The following is a 20,279-nucleotide window of genomic DNA, read 5'->3' as shown; positions in this document are numbered from 1 at the left end:
CAAAGTAGTGTAGGTGGCTTTTTTTGCAGTGGAGCAGACCTTTTGTTTGCATTCTATTTGTTTGATTAAATCATTCTGGTATTCCTTTTAAACACTCTTATATAAGTAATCTTGTCATTGCTGTGCAAAATAAGCCTTCTGCAGGTGATTTGTGGAGGAACCAAGACATCTCTAAAAAGATCTGAACATTCTGGAAGAGACTTGAAACTGTCAGAAAGGAAAAAGGAAAAAAAAAATAAAAAAAATGAGGAGGGAGCTGTAAGAGGTAATAGAAAGCAGGGTTCCCAAACCAGAACTAGTTTGATAAGAGAAGGGTAGGTAAGGGAAACACTTACAAATTTCCTGAAAACCATCCAATGTTAAAAACTTTTAAGAAACTGAGGTAATTCAGGTAATAAGAGCAGTCCACTGCAACACCTTAAAATATTGCTCTTAGGGGGAAAAAAAAAAAAGAAAGATGTCTTGGAAATAAATGGACTAAAGATGTCTTGGAAATAAATGGACTAAAGATGTCTTGGAAATAAATGGACTAATTGGTAATTGACAGATATACCACGTAATTAATTATTAAATCACATGCTGTTTGTCAGCTGCAAATGGAAGGCTTCTGCATAATTTAAGACCGTATTTTAAGCACTATTGAGTCTTCACTTGACATGTCTAATTTTCATCCAATTACTGCTCCCCCTCAAAAGAGGGGACACGTATCCCTATCTTTGTTCAGTTTTAACACCTAGACTTCACGTATTTACAAGCAGTTACATGTTTATTTTCTACAAATATAATTTTATATTCCCATTCATAGCTGTTCTACTCCCTTCCCCCCAAATAGACAGCACCAGTGAGGCCTCTATCAGCAGAAAAAGAGACAACACTGTACAAAATAGAACTGGAAGCTTTTTAAAATGAGACAGTATCACTCTTAAAAATATACTAACCAGAACTGTCTTCCTGAGGCATCATAAATGCCAGTTGTACCTTAAACTGGTATATGTATAGTCCACATTATATTCTCTTTATTCAGACCTAGCTGCAAAGATCCTTTATTTTGCTAGGCCAGGTCAGAGTGTACGTATGATTAGTTCACTGCTATTTTCAAACCTAAACAAGCTCAACAAGGTGGGGTTTTTTTGCTCACTTACTCTGGAGATGGTCAAGGGCATGTTGAAGTCCTTGCCCCCTTGCAGTCGGAAACCCCATGGTCCAGGTCCATTCAGAGTCACGCTGTAAGCCATTTTGTACCTCTTTTACAAGGCAACAAAGCACTGCAGAACAGAAGGATAGGGTAGACAGAGAAAGCATGAAAATACAGAATGAGAAAAGGGAAGAGTTTTATATAATGAAAGCAATTCTCTTTCTGCCTTGCCTGTTCAGTTGTGCTCTGATATCACCTAAGAATAGATGGGAGCTATAATGCAGATGCTGATATCCTGGCTGAGTAGGGCCCATAAAAGGTTTGTAACCAGACACCTACTATGCAAAGACTTCATGACTCAGAGGTCTAATATAGCCCCCAGGGAAGGGGACAGATCTTTCTAGGCTTCTCAAGCCCCTCTACATGCTCAGTTACTTTATGGGCAAAACACATTTTGTAATAAAACAAGCAAGCAAAATCCCATGCTAAAATCCCAAACACCCAAATCTCTTTACTAACCTGTTAACATCTACATGGCCATTTGTAACTTCTGCTTCAGAACGTAAGTTTATTGCACTGTGATATATAATGTAGTACAAACAAGTTTTTACATAGATCTTTCTGTATATAGCAGGAAAGGCACCCAAAAAAAGAATGTTTGCCTTGTTTTGCTCTGGTTTGTTAAACTGAAAAAAAAGCATATACTACATGCATTTAGCATCACAACTCCCCCCCTGCCAACTTCATGTTTGGCCCTTGGTTCCATAGCCCTTGCTTTCTCAAGGGAAAACTAAAATTTATTCTCTTTAAATACAGAAAGAGATATTATGGGTTATTTCTAATCAGCATTTAATTTCCGTGGCAAAAGCATAGTTTCGCTACATACCTGTCTCACTATTTCAATACAAGTCTTCTAAAGGCATGACACTTAAGCGGCAGGCTAAGAAAAAAAATAGCTAGCTAACTGCTTCCTTAATTCATTCCTTGATTTTTCGTCGTTTATATTCCCATTGTTAGATGTTCCATAAAACTTTATAATCATTGTTCAGTAATGCTGGATAGCATTTCTGCCTTAGATTTGGAATAGCTGAAATACAGAGAACAAGAGGGAAGGGGAGAAGCTGTTGGCAGAACTACAGATGTAAACAAAAAGCTTCTGCTCTCAGGGTAAAGCTATAAACTTTAAATAACACTCATCCCTTTCAAGTCATTAATATGTGCAGGACCTCCAGAACCACTCTCCTGTATCTCCACAGCATCCCTGCCTTCACCCTCTGATTAGAAAGAAATTCCCATTATGTTAAGGTGAAAAAAAAAAAAGCACAGGTTTTACTCTGATAATCAAAAAGACAATGAAAACACATAATGCACTAGAGTGAGGTAGCTCAGTTTGAATGTTGATAATAGGTCACTCTGCCCATACACCTACCTTAAAATGCAACAGAAAAACTGATGGTGAAATGGCAGAGAGCAAACACTATCAAGGCCTCAGTCTTTATCTGAGGAGAGGGTAAATAATTTTTCAAAACCATGAGGCAATAAGTGTTTGTTTAGTATTCGTAGTGGCAGAAAAGCCATTTGTACAAGGGAATAATTAAGCTCCACACAGACACTAGACTAAACCACATAACCATATTTTTTAGTCAGAGGTCCAAATCAAATCACAGCAATTCACATGGGTTTGAATGAAAGTTACACTAAACCAGTAGAACTGTCCCAAACTAAAACCAAAGCAAATAGCAAGACACAACTCGCAAAGAAAATGGTTTTCTCATGTCTCACAAATTCTAGGGCACATTTACATTAACAGCACTTGTGACCTACCCTATATGAGCCCACAACCAGTGATGTTTGGATGATGACTTTGAGGGGAGACAAAACTGACTTGTTGCACTTCAAATAGCAGAGTTTTCAGGCCTGCCAGTTTATCTAGTAGTTCTTTCTAACCACTAGTACTGGATTTATTATTTTTTATTTAAAAGGTCACATGCACACACAAAAGATTGAAGGTAAATTCTCATTGCACTACTCCTTTCCTTTTCCTAGGAATTCACTGCTGTTTTTTAGTGCCCTTCCTTGGCTCCATTTCAAGGGTTCAGGAGAATGGAATAAAACCAGGAGTAAGATAAACATAACAAGTCATCGATTCACTAGTAAAGACAGTATCACAGAAAAAAGTACTAGAAGAGAGGTTATGTTTTTATCGACTGTGAATTCTGTGCATGTTACCTTCCTGTACCTAAATCTTCAGTCATTTGTGTTAAAAAAAAAAAAGGCAGGGGGGGAGCAAAACCCAGAACGTAATAAAACTGTACAGCAAACTGAACAGAGCTGAGCATTAAGAAACAGAGATGCTGTTTAATCAAACACTATGTGCTTCTATCCTACTTTCACATGTGTAACATGCCATTTGCTTATCAGTTTAGGACATCTGAAAGGATCTGTGAGATCCTTCAGGCTGGGTGGCGGGTGTGCTAGGAAACTAGCGTGGTAATCTCATTAGGTGCACTGTCATTTGAATGAAATGTTAAACTGAGGTCACTTGTTCCTACTCCTTTGGTTTCTATCTGTGTCTGCATGAACGTTCAGCATAGCTTGGCACTTTAAAAAAGAAAGTGTAGAGGATATGCCAGTGTCCTGGCCAACACTCCCCTTCAACACAACAGGACCCCTTTCACATGCCTGCACTATCACTACCAGGTGCACTTTGGAGTAAAAATATTCCACAGTTTTCTTTCTCCAGGCCTCTCTAAGTCCTTTCCCTCCTGTGTTTGTTTCCCCTCTGCCTGGAGAAAGCTCCTTGCCTAATAATGAAGCACAAACAGTAAAGAAGCTCGTTCTGTAGTCACAGCTTCATTTGCTGGGGACACTCTTAGCATAGGTCTCTCTTCCTTCTACAGACTTTTAATACAATCGGCCTCTAAATAAGAAAGCTGGTGATCCACTCAGATGACTATTTCAACCCTGCCCCATTTCCAAAGGTGAGAGACACAGGTGTTCTCACAGTCAAACATCCGGAGCAAACCCAGGAGCTGGACTGGTGCAGCAGGTACAGCGCCATCACAACTACCAGCACAAACCTCAGCAAAACCTTCTGGGAAACTTGAGGATGACAAACTTTGTGTACATAATAGACAATCCCCTTGTTTTCAGAAGCTTGTGATGTTTAGATTAGGTTTAAGTGGCTTTACATAACTGCCTGTTAGACTTTTCAAAAAAATCTTTTTTTTTTTGTTTGCTGAAATAACAGTATTTTGTTTCTCTTGGTGTGCCTTCTTCCCTTCATTCTCCAGCTATGTCAAGATCTATGACTTGCTTATAGTTCCCTCCCTTCAGACAGAAGCTATGCCGAGTCAGATGAGGCCACTGGTATAAGGAGTAACATTTAAAGAAAAACAAAACCAAAACATATTCTAGGAGCAGGGTGACATTTTCCCTACAGATATCAAAACAGAGAATTGTCCAGAGCTCATGAGGTTCCCCCCAGAGCTGTTCCTAGCTGACTGATGGGAACATTTGCGAGGAATCTGGATGGGTACCAGGTCCTGTGGGCTCTGGAGCAGAGCAGAGTGCTGCCACCTCCAGCAAATGTCTCCGAGCCTGAGCAGACCCGTCCTTCCACAACTACGTCAGAGATGTTACACTAGCGGAAACAATTCACATATGCTAGGAGACCATGCTGTATTACAGTGAACTGACTTTAGGAAAGCTACAACGGCATGCTTGGGAGTACATAACCATTAAGTGAATGAAATAAAAACCACTAGTGTCAATGCTAAATTAAGGTGGAAGGAAACAAGTAATGGAAATTCCAATTGTTCAAGTTGCTACTACTTCATTAAGCTGGCCACATTACTCATCGGCTATATTTTAGCAGCAGTGGTAGACGTGCTCATAGAAGAGCCTTGAATTACTGTTACTGCAGCAACAAGGTTGCATTGTTTGTATCATTAAGCATTTCAGAAGTAGATTGCTTGAGAGTTTGACTTCTGATCTGCAATAGACTATGCACCTTTGGCATATAAAAAGACACAAGCAAGGTCATGGTTTCAACAGCCTTTTATGCTTTTCTTTAGGCAAGTGAAAGACTTGCCCTGCAGAGGAATAAACTATCATTTCTTCTTTGATAAAAAGATCTTCAACAAGCAGGATAGACATTCCTTTAAAAAAAAAAAAAAACAACAACAAAAAAAAAACAAAACCAAAAAACAGACAAAAATATTGGCTGCCTTTGCTTCAGTCTACTTCACCTGAGGGAGTGGCAGTATGAGAAAGCAGCATTCAGCTTTATGACAAACATGTCCTATTTGTCCTACAGGTTACTGCACTGTCCCCAGAAAGACTATCTACACTCTTTCAGAAGACTGAAAAGGCAAGGAAAATTGATCGGGAGTGTGCGAAGAAACTACTCACCTAGATACACGCATGAACAAAACCCAAGCTTTAAACCATATGTCTGATCTATGCAACCCTAGAGTTTTCCAAAATTTTGAATTAACCCAATGTTAATTATATTCCATGTGCTATAATGAGGAAACAACAGCTGTATTTGGGGACTGATCTTCATTGCAGTCCACAGGACAAAATAGCACATATTTACCCTATATTGGCTAATCAGTGCTAAAGAATTTGAAACTGACACATTAGAGATGTAAAAGCTTTTTAGCTCTGAATTCCTACCTTGCCAATGTCAAACTGAATATAAAAGTAATTACCAAGAGCAAAGATTTTTCCCACAAGTTCAATAGTGTTTCCAAAGTGAGACTATTCTACAATGTAAAAGAGCTCACTGCCATCTTTTTTCCTTCACTGCTGGGCTCTGAACTAAGTTGAGCTACTCCTACCCGTACTCCCATGTACAGCTTTGTTTCACCCATTTAATCAAAATCCTTCCATTCTCACAGAACTTTGTATTTCTGAGTTCCTCTTAGTCCTTTTATCAAGTTGTCCTAAGTCCTGTATTTTGATCTTTCTTAGGAAGCTAAATTTTCTATCGCACTTGGCTTCACCAAATTCTGCTTTCTTGATACCTTTCTAGTAATGTGGTTTGTGGGTCCCAACAGAGTATGGTATCGCTGGGGAGCCATGCTAGAGCAATATAACGATGGAACATTATCTCCCTTCTCTGTAATACAGTGTCTTCAGAAATGCAGCTCAAACTGTTTTCTGTTTGGCTGTTTGCTGCTGCTAGTATCACCTTGCCATCAAAATTGCTCTTTACCCTCACCTCCAGGATCCTCCACCATGCCGACTACTTTCACCATTACAGAAAAATGACATTTCACACTTTTTTCCCTGCTAGGTGGCCTGCTTTTTTTCCTGCCACCACCTCTTTTCACTACCAGAAAAGACTGGGTATAGACCATAGACTTGATCTTTAAAAGATTTGAAGATTTTTGCTAACTATGTTAAACTGGAAACCAAACCTGCGGAGAGACAGGCTACCAAGGGAAGGGAAAAGATACCTGTCCAGACTGTTTGCAAAGACTTTTTTGCCCCTGTGTTACAAAAAAACTTAAGTGTACGGTACTAAGTTCTCATCTTACCAGCATTTCATTGTTTTTAAAGACACCCACTACAGCATGCAATACTTAACACTTCTATGGCACCTACCTTGCCAAGATATCAAATTTCTATTTTTAAGGTAAAGAACACCTAAAGACCTGTTGTCCTTACCATGTCCTTTTTACCTGTGTAGCTATAGAGCTTAGGTTACCGGCTTCAGGTCACAAAATGAGACAACAGCAGCAACTGGATTAAAATGTAGGGCTTAGTTTCTAATACAGGTACCTGAACCAGAAAGAGAAGATTGCAAAATGTGTTGCTGTTCTTTTTTTATCGTTCTTTCCCCGACTTTAGGCTGAAACCAGGAAAGTTTATAGCAACGCTGTGACTACCGTAATTTGTGCCTTGCTGCAAGGGATCCTAATTAACTGTTCTGGCTTGCAGGAGAAAACAGCAAAAGAAAAAAACCAATCAAACCCAAATGCGCGCGCGCGCACACACACACACAAACTATGCGCAGATCATTTGTCAGCTCCACATAGACCTGAGGTATGACATCGATGTCACAGGACGTCTACGGTGTTGGCTTGCCTTCAGAGAGCCTGAGGTTTGGCACAGCGCAATGAATGTACAACAAGGCTTGAAGAGGGATCCTGGGCTGTCAATGTAGTTTGTCCATTGCACAGATTCCTCAAGGATCATGACACCATGCTGATGTAGCAGCGCGCCCCCTACGCATATGCTCAATATGCACATGGACGCAAAATTTAATCTTAAGTGGAGCGGACTCCCAAAAGTTAGATTCCAGCCAAACGACTCGCCTACTCCTTTCTGCCTTCCAGCAAGGGCTTTACTGGGTAACGTTTTCCACTACAGAAAACCTTTAAACCTGCAGGGCGACGTTTAAAGACGGCAAGCGGCTCCCACTCTCTAGAGCCGGCGCTTGCAAGCCGCCTTTGGCTAGCGGGGCGCCCGCTTTTTCCTGCCCGTTAGGCTGCCTGCGGACCTCTTAACCGGCGAGCGCTTGCAGCCCGCTCTCTCTCCGCGGAGCCGGAGGCTGCGGGACTCGGGCGGCCCCCGCCGCCCCCGGCCCCGCTCTGCCCGAGAGGGCTCGTCCCCTCGCTCTGGCGCCGGCGCCGCTCCTTCCCTCAGCGCCGCGGCGCGACCCACCTTGCCCGCTTGCGGTATCTCGAGTAGCGCAACCGGTAACTCTAGGCCGAGACCGGGAGCCCACCGCTACCTCCGGCCACGCAGCGCTTGACCGTGTCGCGCCGCGGCCGGCCGGCGGGCGGGCGGGCGTCGGCAGGCGTGGGGCGGCCGCTCTCCGCCGCGGCCAAGCCCCCGAGCGGACCCGCGGGCGGAGGTCCCCGCCCCCGCCGGAGCCGCGGCTGCCCTCGGCGGGCGGCGCTTGCGGTCACACGCACCCACGGACACCACGGCCGCCGCCCCCGCAGCCAGAGCGGGGCTGAGAGGACCGGCAGAGGCGGCAGCGCCCCCGACGCCCCCCCGCCCCCCCCCCCCCCCGTTCCCGAGGCGAGGGAAGCGCCGCTGCTGCCAAGGGGGAGCTTTTAAAGGGCCCGCGGCCCTTCCGGGCGCCTCCGCCGCGCGTGGGCGTGGCGTGCCCGGGGCGCCGGTGCCCGGCGGGCGCCGCCGGCAGTTCCGCCCGTCAGCGGGGCGGCGGGGCCGCCGCGTGGGGGCGCTGGGCGGGCGAGGAGGAGCGTGAGGCGATTTGCCGCCGCGGGCGGTTGCGGAGTGACCGTTAGCCGAGAAGCCGTTGTCTGCGGTTAAAAAGAGCACTTTTTTTGGAAAAAAAAACCCCCAAACAACCAAAACAACAAACAAAACCAACAACAAAAAATCCGTTTTAGAACGGAGATCGCCTCTTGGCCGTGGTGGCAGAGCGGGAAGGTGACACAAAGCTGTGGGGAGCGGCTCGGCTGAGCGCCGGGGGAGCAGGTATCCGGGGGGCGCTGGGCGTTACCCGGCCGGGTGCCCTCAGGGAATGGCGGCGGCGGCGGCGGAGGGGGGCGGGGGGGGGGGGGGTGGGGGGAGGGAGGGCAGGCTGCGCCCTCCGGAGGGACCCGGAATGTTCTGGAAGGCGGCGCGGGGGGCGGGTGCTGCCCCGGCTTCCCGGCACTCCCCGCCAGGGGCACTGGGCTCCTCGTCGGCCCGGGGCCCGGAGGGGCAGGCGGGAAGCTGGTGTCGTGCCCAAGCTCGGGAAGAGCTCTTCAGCATGTGTTTTAATGCTCTGCGAGCTGGGAGCCTGCAGCCTTCACCCCCCCTCACTCACCGCCGGAACACGTGTGAAATCGGCGATTTCCCCTTACGAAAAGTGGAAGTGAAGTTACACCCCCCCCCCCTCGTGGTTCGCTGGTGTTGATAGGTAATGGTCGTTCTAACTGAGTGGAAAAGTTAAAACGACAGCCCAAGAGGAGACAAAGGGTTCGGAAGACAATTTTCGGAAAATACAACATGAAGAACGTAATTGCGCACCTGAGTTTAAGAGACTTAGCCTTGTGGTGACTTCTGTGAGTGCTGAGTTTTGTCGAGACCCAAGCTACCCGCTACGTACATCCCTCTATTCAGCGGTGCTATGTGATTTTTAATTTTTTTTTCTTAATATTATGCTCCCAAAAGTGCCTCCCAGAAAGGCAGCTGTTTCTCTCAGTGCAATGACTGAGCCGCTGCTTTCTGCGTTTGTTTAAAACAAACAAACAAAAGAAAAAAAAAAAAAAAAAAAAAAGCCTCTTCCCCTGCGCTGAAAGGCTCGGACCCGCGCGGCTGCCCCATCCGAGTCGCCTGGGATTTTGCCCGGCAGCGAAAACACCCGGGGCCGGGGAAGCTCCCGGCCACGGCGGGACTGCGCCGAGCTCGGCTCCGCCGGCGCTCACGCCTGCCTTCCCGGGGCGCGGGGAGAGCGCTGAGCAGAGGAAGGGCCGTTTGCTTGGGACCCGGCTTGCGGCCGCCCGGCGGGCGGTCGCCCCGCGGCAGGTGCGGCGGCCCCGTCAGCACCAGGGACAGGCGCCGGGACCGGCGGCGGGCGGCGGCTGCGGCGGGCGGCGGCGGCCCTCGGCGGGAGGCGGCGGCCCTCGGCCGGGAGCGCAGCTGCCCGCGCCCCGAGACCGGAGCCGAGCGCGGAGGCAGGACCGGGGTCTCGAGTGGCAGCGGTTAACAAAACCTTTGGAAGGAAAGAGGCCCCGAGTGCCTCGCAGGTCGCGTACGGGAATAAATCCGGCGATGGCATCGCTGAAATGCGCAACGACCGTTTTGAATGCTTCCTCAGCGCAGCTCTAGCCTACTTAGAGAGTTTAGTATTAGTTGAGGTTTAGTGTTTCTCGTCCCAGGGGACCTCAAGTCTCTTTATTCCACGTGTGCACCGTGCCTGAGGACTGACTGTGATGCACATTAAGCGAGCTCTTTTGGTCCAACGCACAGGATGCACGGACCAGGCCAGGAAATCATGATCTAAATTATTTCTGTATTTATAGTTGGCCAAAGTTCGTATTCATATGGATTGTGTCTTCATGGTAGTTGCAAAAATATTCCACTGACAAGTCGGCTTACATCCCTAGAGGAAACATTTTGCATCCTCTCGAATGCCCAAATACACTGCTTTTCTCAGAGCATTAAAGTTATCAATAATTACCACAAGACAATGCAGTTTATATGAAAAGTTTGTCAGACCTAAGGCAACGTGCCTTAGGAGAGATCAGTTTTACCATGGATTATAAAACCAAAATCCCTGTAAGATTTAAAAAAAAAAAAAAAAAAAAAAAAAAAAAAAGGCCGAACAGAAAATAATGGGATGGTTGCTGCGGAAGGAAGAAAAGCATACCATAGCATTGTGCATAGTCAGTTTTATAGATCACTTACTTTTGAACAGCATATTAGATACCACTTTTTTCCAAAATTTGTTCACAGCTAAAATTATACATGTCCTTAGGGAAAAAAGTGATTATGCTGACAGCAGTATATTCAATTTGTTTTTTAATAAAGAAAGCAATTAGAAAATTGATTTTAAAATGGCTGTTTGTGGCTACTGATGCCTCGAGCCATGGAAATACCAAAGTCTATTTTTAGAATTTCTTCTTATTACACAGTTATCAGAACTATGAAGCATTGCCTGTTAGATTGGTCTTGAGGCAGCAGTGAAAATGTATGGTAAAATGTAAGAAATTTACTCAAATCAATTTATTTAAACTTTGTGTATCTTATTTACAAATGGTGGTGCTAACCATCTCTCATGGTGATAGATACTTCCATATCTAGCAGTTAATGAAAATAGTGGGTATTTGCAGGGGGTAACTGTGCAGTGAGGTGCTTTTCAAGTAAGTGATTATTTTATCCTGAAGTTGGTATAACAAAAGACCTAAATATCTTTTCCTCTTCAGCCAGAAAGCTTCAGAACTTCAAGAGATATTTCATTTGCAGCTTCGAATAATGCTTTTACCATGCTGTAAGCCTCCCTCTTGTGCAAGTTCATACCCTGTTTGCATCAAGGCTATTTGATTCTCTTGAGGAAGATTAGGTGGGAATAAATGAGGGCAGAATCTGATTTTACTTTCTGTGGCGCATGGCTAGGCACTTCTTCTGTGTGCTCTGTACTAGTTTCATCATAAGCTGTATGCGTGTGCATCCTCAGACCCTCAGTAGCGTGTTTAAAGGGGTAGGAGTTTTGATTGGCAGAGGCTTTTTGCAGTGGGATCTGTGTTAATGAATATCAGGATGAAAATACATGCTTTGTTATCCTTTGAGTTAGCTGTAGCTCTTTGCCATCCTTTGAATTCCTCATCGACTCTGCTGTCTCTCAGCAGCCCTCTTTAAATAACAAAAGCTGCAAAATGACCACAAGTAGTTCTACTGCAGATGAGCAAGCCTTGTAAAGTAGCATAATTGATGACTTAGGCTGGAAAGCATATCCAGATGGAGGGTAATTATGTTTATTTTATTATGAGAAGGGTGATGATCTGTTAGATTATTCCATTCTACATGTGATAGAAAGATTGTATTTAGATTTAAGGGCTTATACCTGAACCTTTACAAGGCCTCTAGCAACCTGATTGTCTGCTCCCTGGTAAACACATCAGCAAGGATGACTGCAAATTGGCCCATAATCCTGTTCTGATAAGTGGCGGATCAGTTTTGCTTCAGAATTTGTTTTTGTTTGAAAGGGTGGAATCCACTAGCTTGCGTGTTGCTCATTGAGTCACTCGAGGCCAGGGAATTTTGAAAGTATGGGACCTCCACCTGCTCAGCACTCTCTGAAAGACTTGTTCCCAGAAAACACTTGTTCCCAGAAGCTTGTGCCTGTCTTTTGGAGGGACAAAATCCTGTGTCCTCTTTCTGTGGCAAGCATTAGTCACAGTATTAAACTTGCATTTTAGATAATGTTTCAGAAATACATTGCTGACCTACCAATGGCCTTGGAAGGTGTTCTGTGAAACACCTTCAGGGTCACCGCTTAGTACAAAAAGCTGAAGACTGAGACTACTCTGGCCAGGCCATCCTGTACAAACAATCCTCTTTGCGTTCTGGAAAGTAGCTTACTGGTAGATTTAGCTGTCCATTTTTCTCTGTGACTCACTCAGTGTGGTTTGCATTTGACCCATGAGTTTCATTCCAGCCTGGGCAATTTTCTTTCTTGGGAAATGTGGATAGTTACATCAAGGGCTAATTCTGGGTTTTCCACAAGTCTTTCTCCAAGTCTTTTGTCCTTTGAATCACAATCTGATCTCCCCAACTGTTGCATTAGCTGTTCAGCCTCAGATCAGTCACAGAAAGATTGTTTTCGTCATGAATAAGCCCCTCATTTTTCATAAATTTCCGCAATATGGTTTCATTAGGGTTATGAGGCATTTTAGTAAGCTGTCTGCACAGTTTAGTTGCAGTAGCTATAAGCTGAAGGTACAACCATCACAGATGGAAACGTAAAAGAACGATTGCTGCCCAACAAGGCTGGCCTCCTTAGCTATTGAGGCATTCCTCGCCAGTGATGGTGTTAGGAGAATTAGCGTGTAAAGTAAATACGCTGCAGCACAAAATATGGACGTGCTTTCTCCCAGGATAATGCTTTTGACGTCTGATCTCATTCCCTGCCCAGCTGAAGGGCTTACAGTTCTGAGTTCAGAAATAAACTGGTGATAAGTGTGGCTTTCTGGGAGCCTCTACTTGATTGTGACCAATAACAAGATACTACCTTTGGTTTTGATGGATTGTGTAGGTGTTATTTCTCTATGGTGACTTTGATGTGACTGTTCAGCAGAAGTGCTAACTTTTAGAGGAGTGTGGATCTGGGGTGCATTTGCACTGTCATTTACCCAGACTATAACAGCTCCAGTAAATGAGGCCATTTGTGATTGCTTATTGCGTAGCAGTTCTGACTTTCACTGTCCTTTGCACATGTAAGGGGGCAGGAGATTCAGTGGTCTGTTCCTTCTGTCATTAGCGAATGAATAAGCAATTTGCAAAACAAGTCATAATTTTCACTTCCCTTCTGATAAAAGACTGGAAGGAATTTCTTTAAAATTAGGACTATTTTAACAATTAACATTGCCCAATTAACAGTCTGATTCACGTGGGATCATAGCTTAATTTCTGGTGTTGGCAAAAATAGCTGCCAAAGGATTCTAATATTTTGGGTTTTCAAAATTATTTTATTTTGCAGAAATTTTACAGAAAATCTTAGGAAAATGTAACAAGCACAGCTCAGATGAGAATCATATTCTTAGAGTGACTCTACTTTGGTAATTTTACCCTTGTAAGACAGATTTGTCATTCCCATTTTCAGTCTTATCTTAGCAGTTTGGCAAAGTTCCTAATGTTGCCCACATACAAGAGCAAACAAACAAGCAAACAAAACAATCAAAACGTCAAGCTATTGCATAGAGTTCAATAAAACATCGTGAATTGCAACTCTAAGAGTTTTCCTCAAACATAAAAAAGAAGGCTGTCTGTGTGGTAACCTCCTTGGACTGTTCCTGTCATTTCCCTGAGCTACATTATTAGCATAACATTCCTAGTACAGGGTAAAAACAGAGTTATGGCAGTAGGTAATTCAAGATGGACTGTCAGCAGGATGAACCCCAGCAACGCAGCTTGACTCATAACGCCGGCTGCTTTCATACTTGGGTTCAATCCAGCCTCAAAATGTCAGTGTTGACTATACAATATTCACAAGTCTTGTGCTCTGATTTTAGACAGAAGAAAAGCTGGAATTCTTAAGTTTAAACTTGATCCATTTTCTGTTAGTTTGTCTAAATAAAAGTTGGCCTCTTAATTCTAGCTCACTGTTCATCTGTAAGTATTCAGTTGTAAATGCATGCTATTTGTATGAAGGGAAAGGTGAATCTCTTCCCACCTGCTTCACTCAGTATCTCTCTGCATCTCTCAGTTGAACGCTGATTAATCCATCATTGCATCTTTCTTAAAACAGGCACTGCTAATCCTCTGTTTGAGTATGGAAAAAAAGGTTACAGTTTGCATCCTTTATGCAAAACCTTCTTAATTTTGCCTTGCAGCACTCCAGGAGTAATCAATGTGCCCATTTACAGATAAACTTGGGCGCTGCAGTAAATTGAATTGTCAAGGTCACAGAGGGAGTTAATGCCATACTCTGGCTCAGAACTGATTAACTTTGATACTTACCACAAAGTAGTGTCATCTGAGTATCGGTCTCGTTGAGTTTGATTACTTGGTGCCTTGATTTGATGATTTGTTTGGTTGAGCCTACTGATTTATTGAAACAATTTTAGTTGTGACATCTGAAGACTAGGATAAACTTAGCTGAGAAAACTGTGAGCCAGTTGGCTCTTCCAAATAAGGGCTTAACTCAAGCACCACTTTTCCTTGAGCACTAAAAAATTGTGTGAGCATTAAAATACATATACCCAGAGCCTTTTAGAAGAGGTATTTACAAAGGGATATATGACCTCTAGATTATCCAAATGAAGAAAGACTGCCCAGCTCACCTACTTTAACAAACCAGAATTAACAAATACTTTGCTCTGCTGCTACGTTCACTGCATCAAAGCAGTAAAAGAGAAGAAAAATGACCCACGCTTCTCTGAGAATTTTTCATTTAACTGTAAATAGAACATGTGAACTGGCTCAGTGGCTTTTCTCACAGTGGCCTACAAGTAGTCCTTTGGCCACTTTGCAGTTGCAGATAAAGATAATGATTTTAAAATAAACTTGGCAGCCACTGGAGAATGACTGCAGGTATATGTTTTTTTTCAAAGGGTAGCATCTTGGTGCCCCACCTTTCAACATCCCGCAGAATTTTTCCTGGCCCTTCAAGCAGAAATTTGTTTTAACACCCCCACCTCAACAGATAACCTGGAGTAAGCTATTATTGTAGCAATATGTCTGTTAAAAGGGAAATAGAACAAACTAGACTGAAACCTAGCACAACAGTTTTCATTTAATACATTTATGCTAGCAATCTGTCCTGCCAGTTACATAAATCTACACAAGAGAATGTGTGCAAAAGCAAAGATTTGCTACTCAACATCAGTTTCGAGACTGTAGCCAAATGCTCCAACAAAATACAGTAACGGAACTGCTTCAGGTGAGGACTTGGCTATTTAATAACGATGTAACCAAAGTTTTCTCAGTTTTCATTGACACAATCTTCCATTCCTTTCTTAGTGTTTTCATTTGTGCTGGGAATAAGGGAGGAAATGAACTCAAAGCAAGAAGGGCAGGGTGAGGGAGCGTGCTAGCTAACTTTGCTTGATTCTCCCAAGTGGTCATTTTTTTCCTATTTGAAAGGTGTGTAGGAAGATTGTTTCTCAGTTGAGAGGAAGGACAGTCAGGAATGTCTTGATGATCAGATGTGAAATGTACAACTCACTTAAGGCAGGAACTGACAAATCGGCTATGTAATTTGCACTTGCACAATGTTTTCATGCAGTAAGCAGAATGAAGGACTGGTAGAGAAAGGCACACCATGTAAAAAAAATGTTCTTGACTACCTCGGTTCAGTCACAGTAAGTACGATAAACAAATGAATTTAATATGTAGCTTTATTGGCAATTTTAATAATAAAAAGTTTCTTTAGGGCCAGCCAAGCTTTCCAACGGAGTTTCAGTGGCCTAGGGGAGGACAAGTGGGATACAAATTCAAGATCCTATTATATAAGTAACCTGATTCAGTTCCCCCATGTTTAAAGGAATGCAGGAGTTAACAAGCACAGAGCTCCCAGACGAGTCAACAGGATTGTCTTATTCTTTATTCCATGTATTTTATTTTGTTCCTCAGCCCTTTCCTTTACATGTTGGGTGTCAGTTGTAGAGGGACCAGAATGAAAGTTCCAATGAAATGTGTGCTCTGTGATGAGCTTTTTTCTTTTGATGAGATCTTTCAAACTGAGATCAAGTAAAATAATAACAGTCAAATTACAACAGAAGTAAAATAGTTCTGCTGGAACCAATGTTTCTTAAGTAGAGCCAAGCCACTAGCTCTTGGAGGGAGGAAGGAGAGAAAGACAAGTGCCTACAAGTTAGTCCCATGTTGAAACAGAAACATTATGGTGTCCTCTTGACTTGTCGAATCAACCAATATTTTGAGTGTAATTTGCACTGAATATGTAATAGTTAGGACTGTTGCATTAGTAGTTAGGCTGGGACTTCCAAAGAGTTTCAGTTGCTGAAGTTCAATTCAATATCCTTTGCACAAGCAGGATCCTTTTTCACATCTCTGTCTCCAGTCCTGAGAGATCTAAAACTGGGGAAGAAATACTAGTATCATGACAATCTTAAGCAAGTAATCACTAAAACACAAAGTGCTTAGTAGGGGTTGTTGCTTTATTGCCATGGGACTTGTTGTTTTGTTTTGTTTTAACATTTTTAACTGACAAATTCAGAACTGATTTGAGATCCATGCGAAGTGGTTTAACTGCCATAGTTTTCTGTTCAGAGAATCCTCCTTAAATAGTGAAAGAAAAATTACATCTCTCTGAAACCCAGCTTCCATCAGGATCCACCTCATGTGGCTGAATCATTATGCTGTAAGTCCTTACTGGTATCATGCCGTTCCTGTATGGCTGTGCCGGTATGGCATGTGGCCCTCGTCATCTTTTGCCGAAAGAAATGCACTCATCTTTTCTAACCCCCAAATCCTTGGTTTCCCAGAAATGGCTTCCAATGATGTTGGGCAGTCAGCTGTGTTATTTTGAAAAATCCTGCAGTAATTTTATTTTTAAAAGCTGGAATTCAGGCAGCTCACACTATTGCCATGTTCATGACCTGCTGTAATAAGCAATTGCCTTTGTGCTGTGACCCAATGAAAATGGAGCAGGTTCAGCTGTGATGGGGATTCTTTCTATTTCAGGAAACAGCACAATGAAGGGAAGCTGCAAGATGCAGCTCTCTAACGCATGCTGTGGCCTCCTTAGCCCTGTCTCTGAAATCACTATGGTCTGGCTCCTACACATGAGAAAAAATCAAGGAGGGTCGAGTCAGTGAAAGAAGCAAGGAGAAATCTGACACAAGATGGTAACTCTAAGTTCCTTTTCTGATAGTGGCCCACAATGGGAAAGAGAAGAGGCATGTTTCATATGAAGCTATTGTGTTTTGCAACACTTCAGGATTCCGTAGCTTATTTATGGTCACTTTATTTTGATGCAGTGATAATGGGTATCCTGAATCGTGTTCTCTTTTTTGCTTCCTTTGCCTCTACCGTGACAATTTGGTGTAAAGCAAGAATTAAAGTGGGTGTGATTTATTGAAATGGAGTTTCATGTGATGTTTCATGGAGTGTTCATGTTTATAATTCCTCCAGTCAAAATAAATGGTCTCTGCAGTGCCCAAAGAGAACGGCTTTTACTGCATGAAACTTATTTCTCATCTGACTGAACATAATGATCCAGCACCTGAAAGATTGGTGTATTTTTTTCTTTTTCAGAGCAATAATTTTCAGAAGGAATCTCTGCAGTGAATATGACCAGCCACTGAGCTGCCTGATGCTACTACCTCAACTCTGTCCTTCATCAGATTAAGTTCTCTTCTTACTTTACTGAGCAGCAGCAGAAAGTGAGTTTTAACGAGTGCATCTGGAAAACAGCACTTCAAGTAAGAGGTATCAATACACAGTAAGGGTTTTGTCATGTGTGTCTGTTAGAGACTTCAGCTGAGGAGAGCAGCATTAAAAGGATTCATATTTTTAAATAACAGTTGGAAGATTATTATAAACCCAGACTCCATCTGTTTACATGGGAAGGTGGAAGCATACATGATTTCTTGAAAAGCCAGGAGGGGGCTGTGTTTACTTAATGCTGGCTTTGGCACCCATGGGCATTTGGGACTTCTTGGAAAGGGGTACTAGAAGTGTGAACTAATGAGAACTAGAAGAATATGGTGATACTGCTGGGAGGGCTTGAAAGCTGGACCGCTCCAGTACTGTCTCTGGGGTGAGTCACAAGGAATGCTTGACTGCAGGATCTGCCTGGTAGAAGGGAGCTGAGACCTGGGCTTACGGGCACTCAAGAGATCAGGGTTACAAAGAGAAGTGAGGTGAGAAACAGCTATTTCATGCCAGGTCCTTGGAAGGGGTAAGCAAATGCCTGCCCTCTGGTCCTGTGGATTAACTAGCGAAGAGTTGACTGGTCACTCATTGCTGGGAGTAGGGAAAATTAGAAGAATCTCTAGGAGATGTGGACTGAGCTGGGCAGGCTCTTTGCAGTCTGCACAACAGGGTGAAGGTGAACAGTGGCGTTGGGAAAGATTTTCTAAATTCAGATCTGAAACTTTCGGTTAAAAAGAGGCCTTTTGTGCATGGAAGTGTAAGTTGGCCTTGAAAAGGGTAGCTCAGGTCTGGACAGGACAGAAACAACTATCTGAGGTTCAGAGCAGGCTGCACTCTGAAGTTTTCTCCGATTTTCATTCTAGGCAATATCCAGGGTAGGTTGTGAAAACATTGTTCGTTTCATTTTGTAGTGCTTCATCCTGTTAATGTTGCCCTTGTTTCCTGGATGGTACTGCTGGTCAATAACTCCCTTCTTGCATTGACAATTTTTGCCCCATTAATAGAGCAGAAAACCCTAAAAATGATTCTACTATCTGCCTGACTTTGCTGACTTCAAGGGACAAACCTTGCCTATGAGGCCTCAGCCTTCTTTCAAGAATCCCTCTCTTAAATCATCTCCTGTTAATTAGTTGTTTCTCCCCATAGATCTGTTTCAGCACCTTCTCCACAGATAGTTTTCCTTCTTGCTTATGTACCATAGAGCAAAATTTGATCCAGTGATTGTTAATATTCAGCTTCCTCAAGGGAATACATTATTACACATCAGGCTCTTTGATCAAAGAATGTACACAACTGCATGGTACATATTTTTATTAGTTACATTTTACCATTAAAATGCTTGATTCTACTTAACTCATGTTACAAAGTAAAGTATACCTGTAAATGATAACTGAAGTCAGTGTGGTGGGTGTCTGTAAATTATTTCTGTTGAGTAACTTCTGTTGAGAGAATGAATTACTATGCATCCTTTATCCACTTCAGTAACAATATCTGACTCTCGTAAGTAGTGGTATAGTTTAGACTTTTTGATAACTGTACAGTAAAGGAAGAAAATGTGAACAGTGGAAAAAAGAAACTGTATTTCCAGTTGTGAATCTTGGAACAAACTGCAAAAGCTAGTTGAGGGTAGCCTTATGATGATGAAGAGCATATTATCTCTATTTTACAGGTAGAAATACTGAGATATGAGATTAAGTAATTTTCCCAAGGTCACACAGAACACATGGAAAAAAAACCAAAAATAGAATCTTGAGCTTGTGATTCCAACTTTTGTGCATTTTCTCAGGTCCTTCCTCCTCTTTGTAAGGGTTTGCTATACCAAAGTGCTTCCTGCTTTCTACTTCAAATCACAGTAGGCCTAATAACAATACAGTTTGCAGCCCAGCTTATCTATCTGTATTAACCTTGGCTTTAAAAAATGTGAAACTTAGGAGATTCATTAATGTACAGTTCCATGGAGTTAGCAGCAAATATTAGACTGGAAAAATATTTTGTAAATTCAGTAGCTTTTAGTACTGACCTAACATACTCTTGGCTCCTTCATTTCAGTCATGTGTCCTGAGGGGTTATGTAAATATTTATGCACATGATTAACTTTAGGCATCTGAAAAACTTTATAAAAATCAATTATACCAACCCAAAGGGTGCATCTGGGCATGTGTAATACATTTTAAAGTACTGGGTTTTTTGAAGGAAGTGCTGTTACATTAGAGGTACAGTTACTTTCTGTGTGACCCTTCAGGCATGGCACTGTGTGGAACGGTATGGATTTTCCATTCTATTTTTCCAGTCAATGGAAAATATATAGCAATTTTAAGTATGCCGGTAAGTGTCCCACGGCCTATTCAGGAAATGTCCTTCATGAAATTTTACATAAAAAAGCTTGTGCTATCCAATGATATAGTCTCAGATTTTTGTGTCTGTTTTTGAATCATCTTCTTACACACTTGTGGAAGTCACAGTGAAGTCTGAATGTTGAGGGAAATGAATAATGGCTTTGTTTTTACACTGTGGGTAAAACAGGGTGTGCAGAAGTTCCCCTTAGCAACTTTTTTAACTATGTGTCATGTTCATTTTTTTAGTGGCTATAGCTAATTATTCATAAAATGGTAGAACA

General features: G+C 42.8%; 1 protein-coding gene across 12 annotated transcripts in view; it reads right to left on the bottom strand.

Moving 5' to 3' along the window:
* Positions 1–7,920, bottom strand: part of LDB3 (LIM domain binding 3) — a 129,801-nt gene extending 121,881 nt beyond the window's left edge. For 11 of the 12 annotated variants that reach the window (XM_049810101.1, XM_049810104.1, XM_049810105.1 and 8 more), the window contains exons 1-2: positions 7,811–7,920; positions 1,143–1,265 (exon numbers count right to left, since the gene is read on the bottom strand). In XM_049810101.1, the coding sequence (XP_049666058.1) occupies positions 1,143–1,235 (93 nt within the window). In that variant the 5' untranslated portion in view covers positions 1,236–1,265; positions 7,811–7,920. Of the gene's footprint in view, positions 1–1,142; positions 1,266–2,021; positions 2,130–7,810 lie in introns of those variants that run through there. The other variant, XM_049810102.1, reaches the window with a different exon arrangement.
* Positions 7,921–20,279: the final 12,359 nt, after the last annotated feature.

This window comes from Accipiter gentilis, chromosome 9, assembly GCF_929443795.1.
Source record: "Accipiter gentilis chromosome 9, bAccGen1.1, whole genome shotgun sequence".
In the NCBI taxonomy this organism is placed as follows: domain Eukaryota; kingdom Metazoa; phylum Chordata; class Aves; order Accipitriformes; family Accipitridae; genus Astur; species Astur gentilis.
This window is presented reverse-complemented; position numbering and strand designations above follow the sequence as displayed.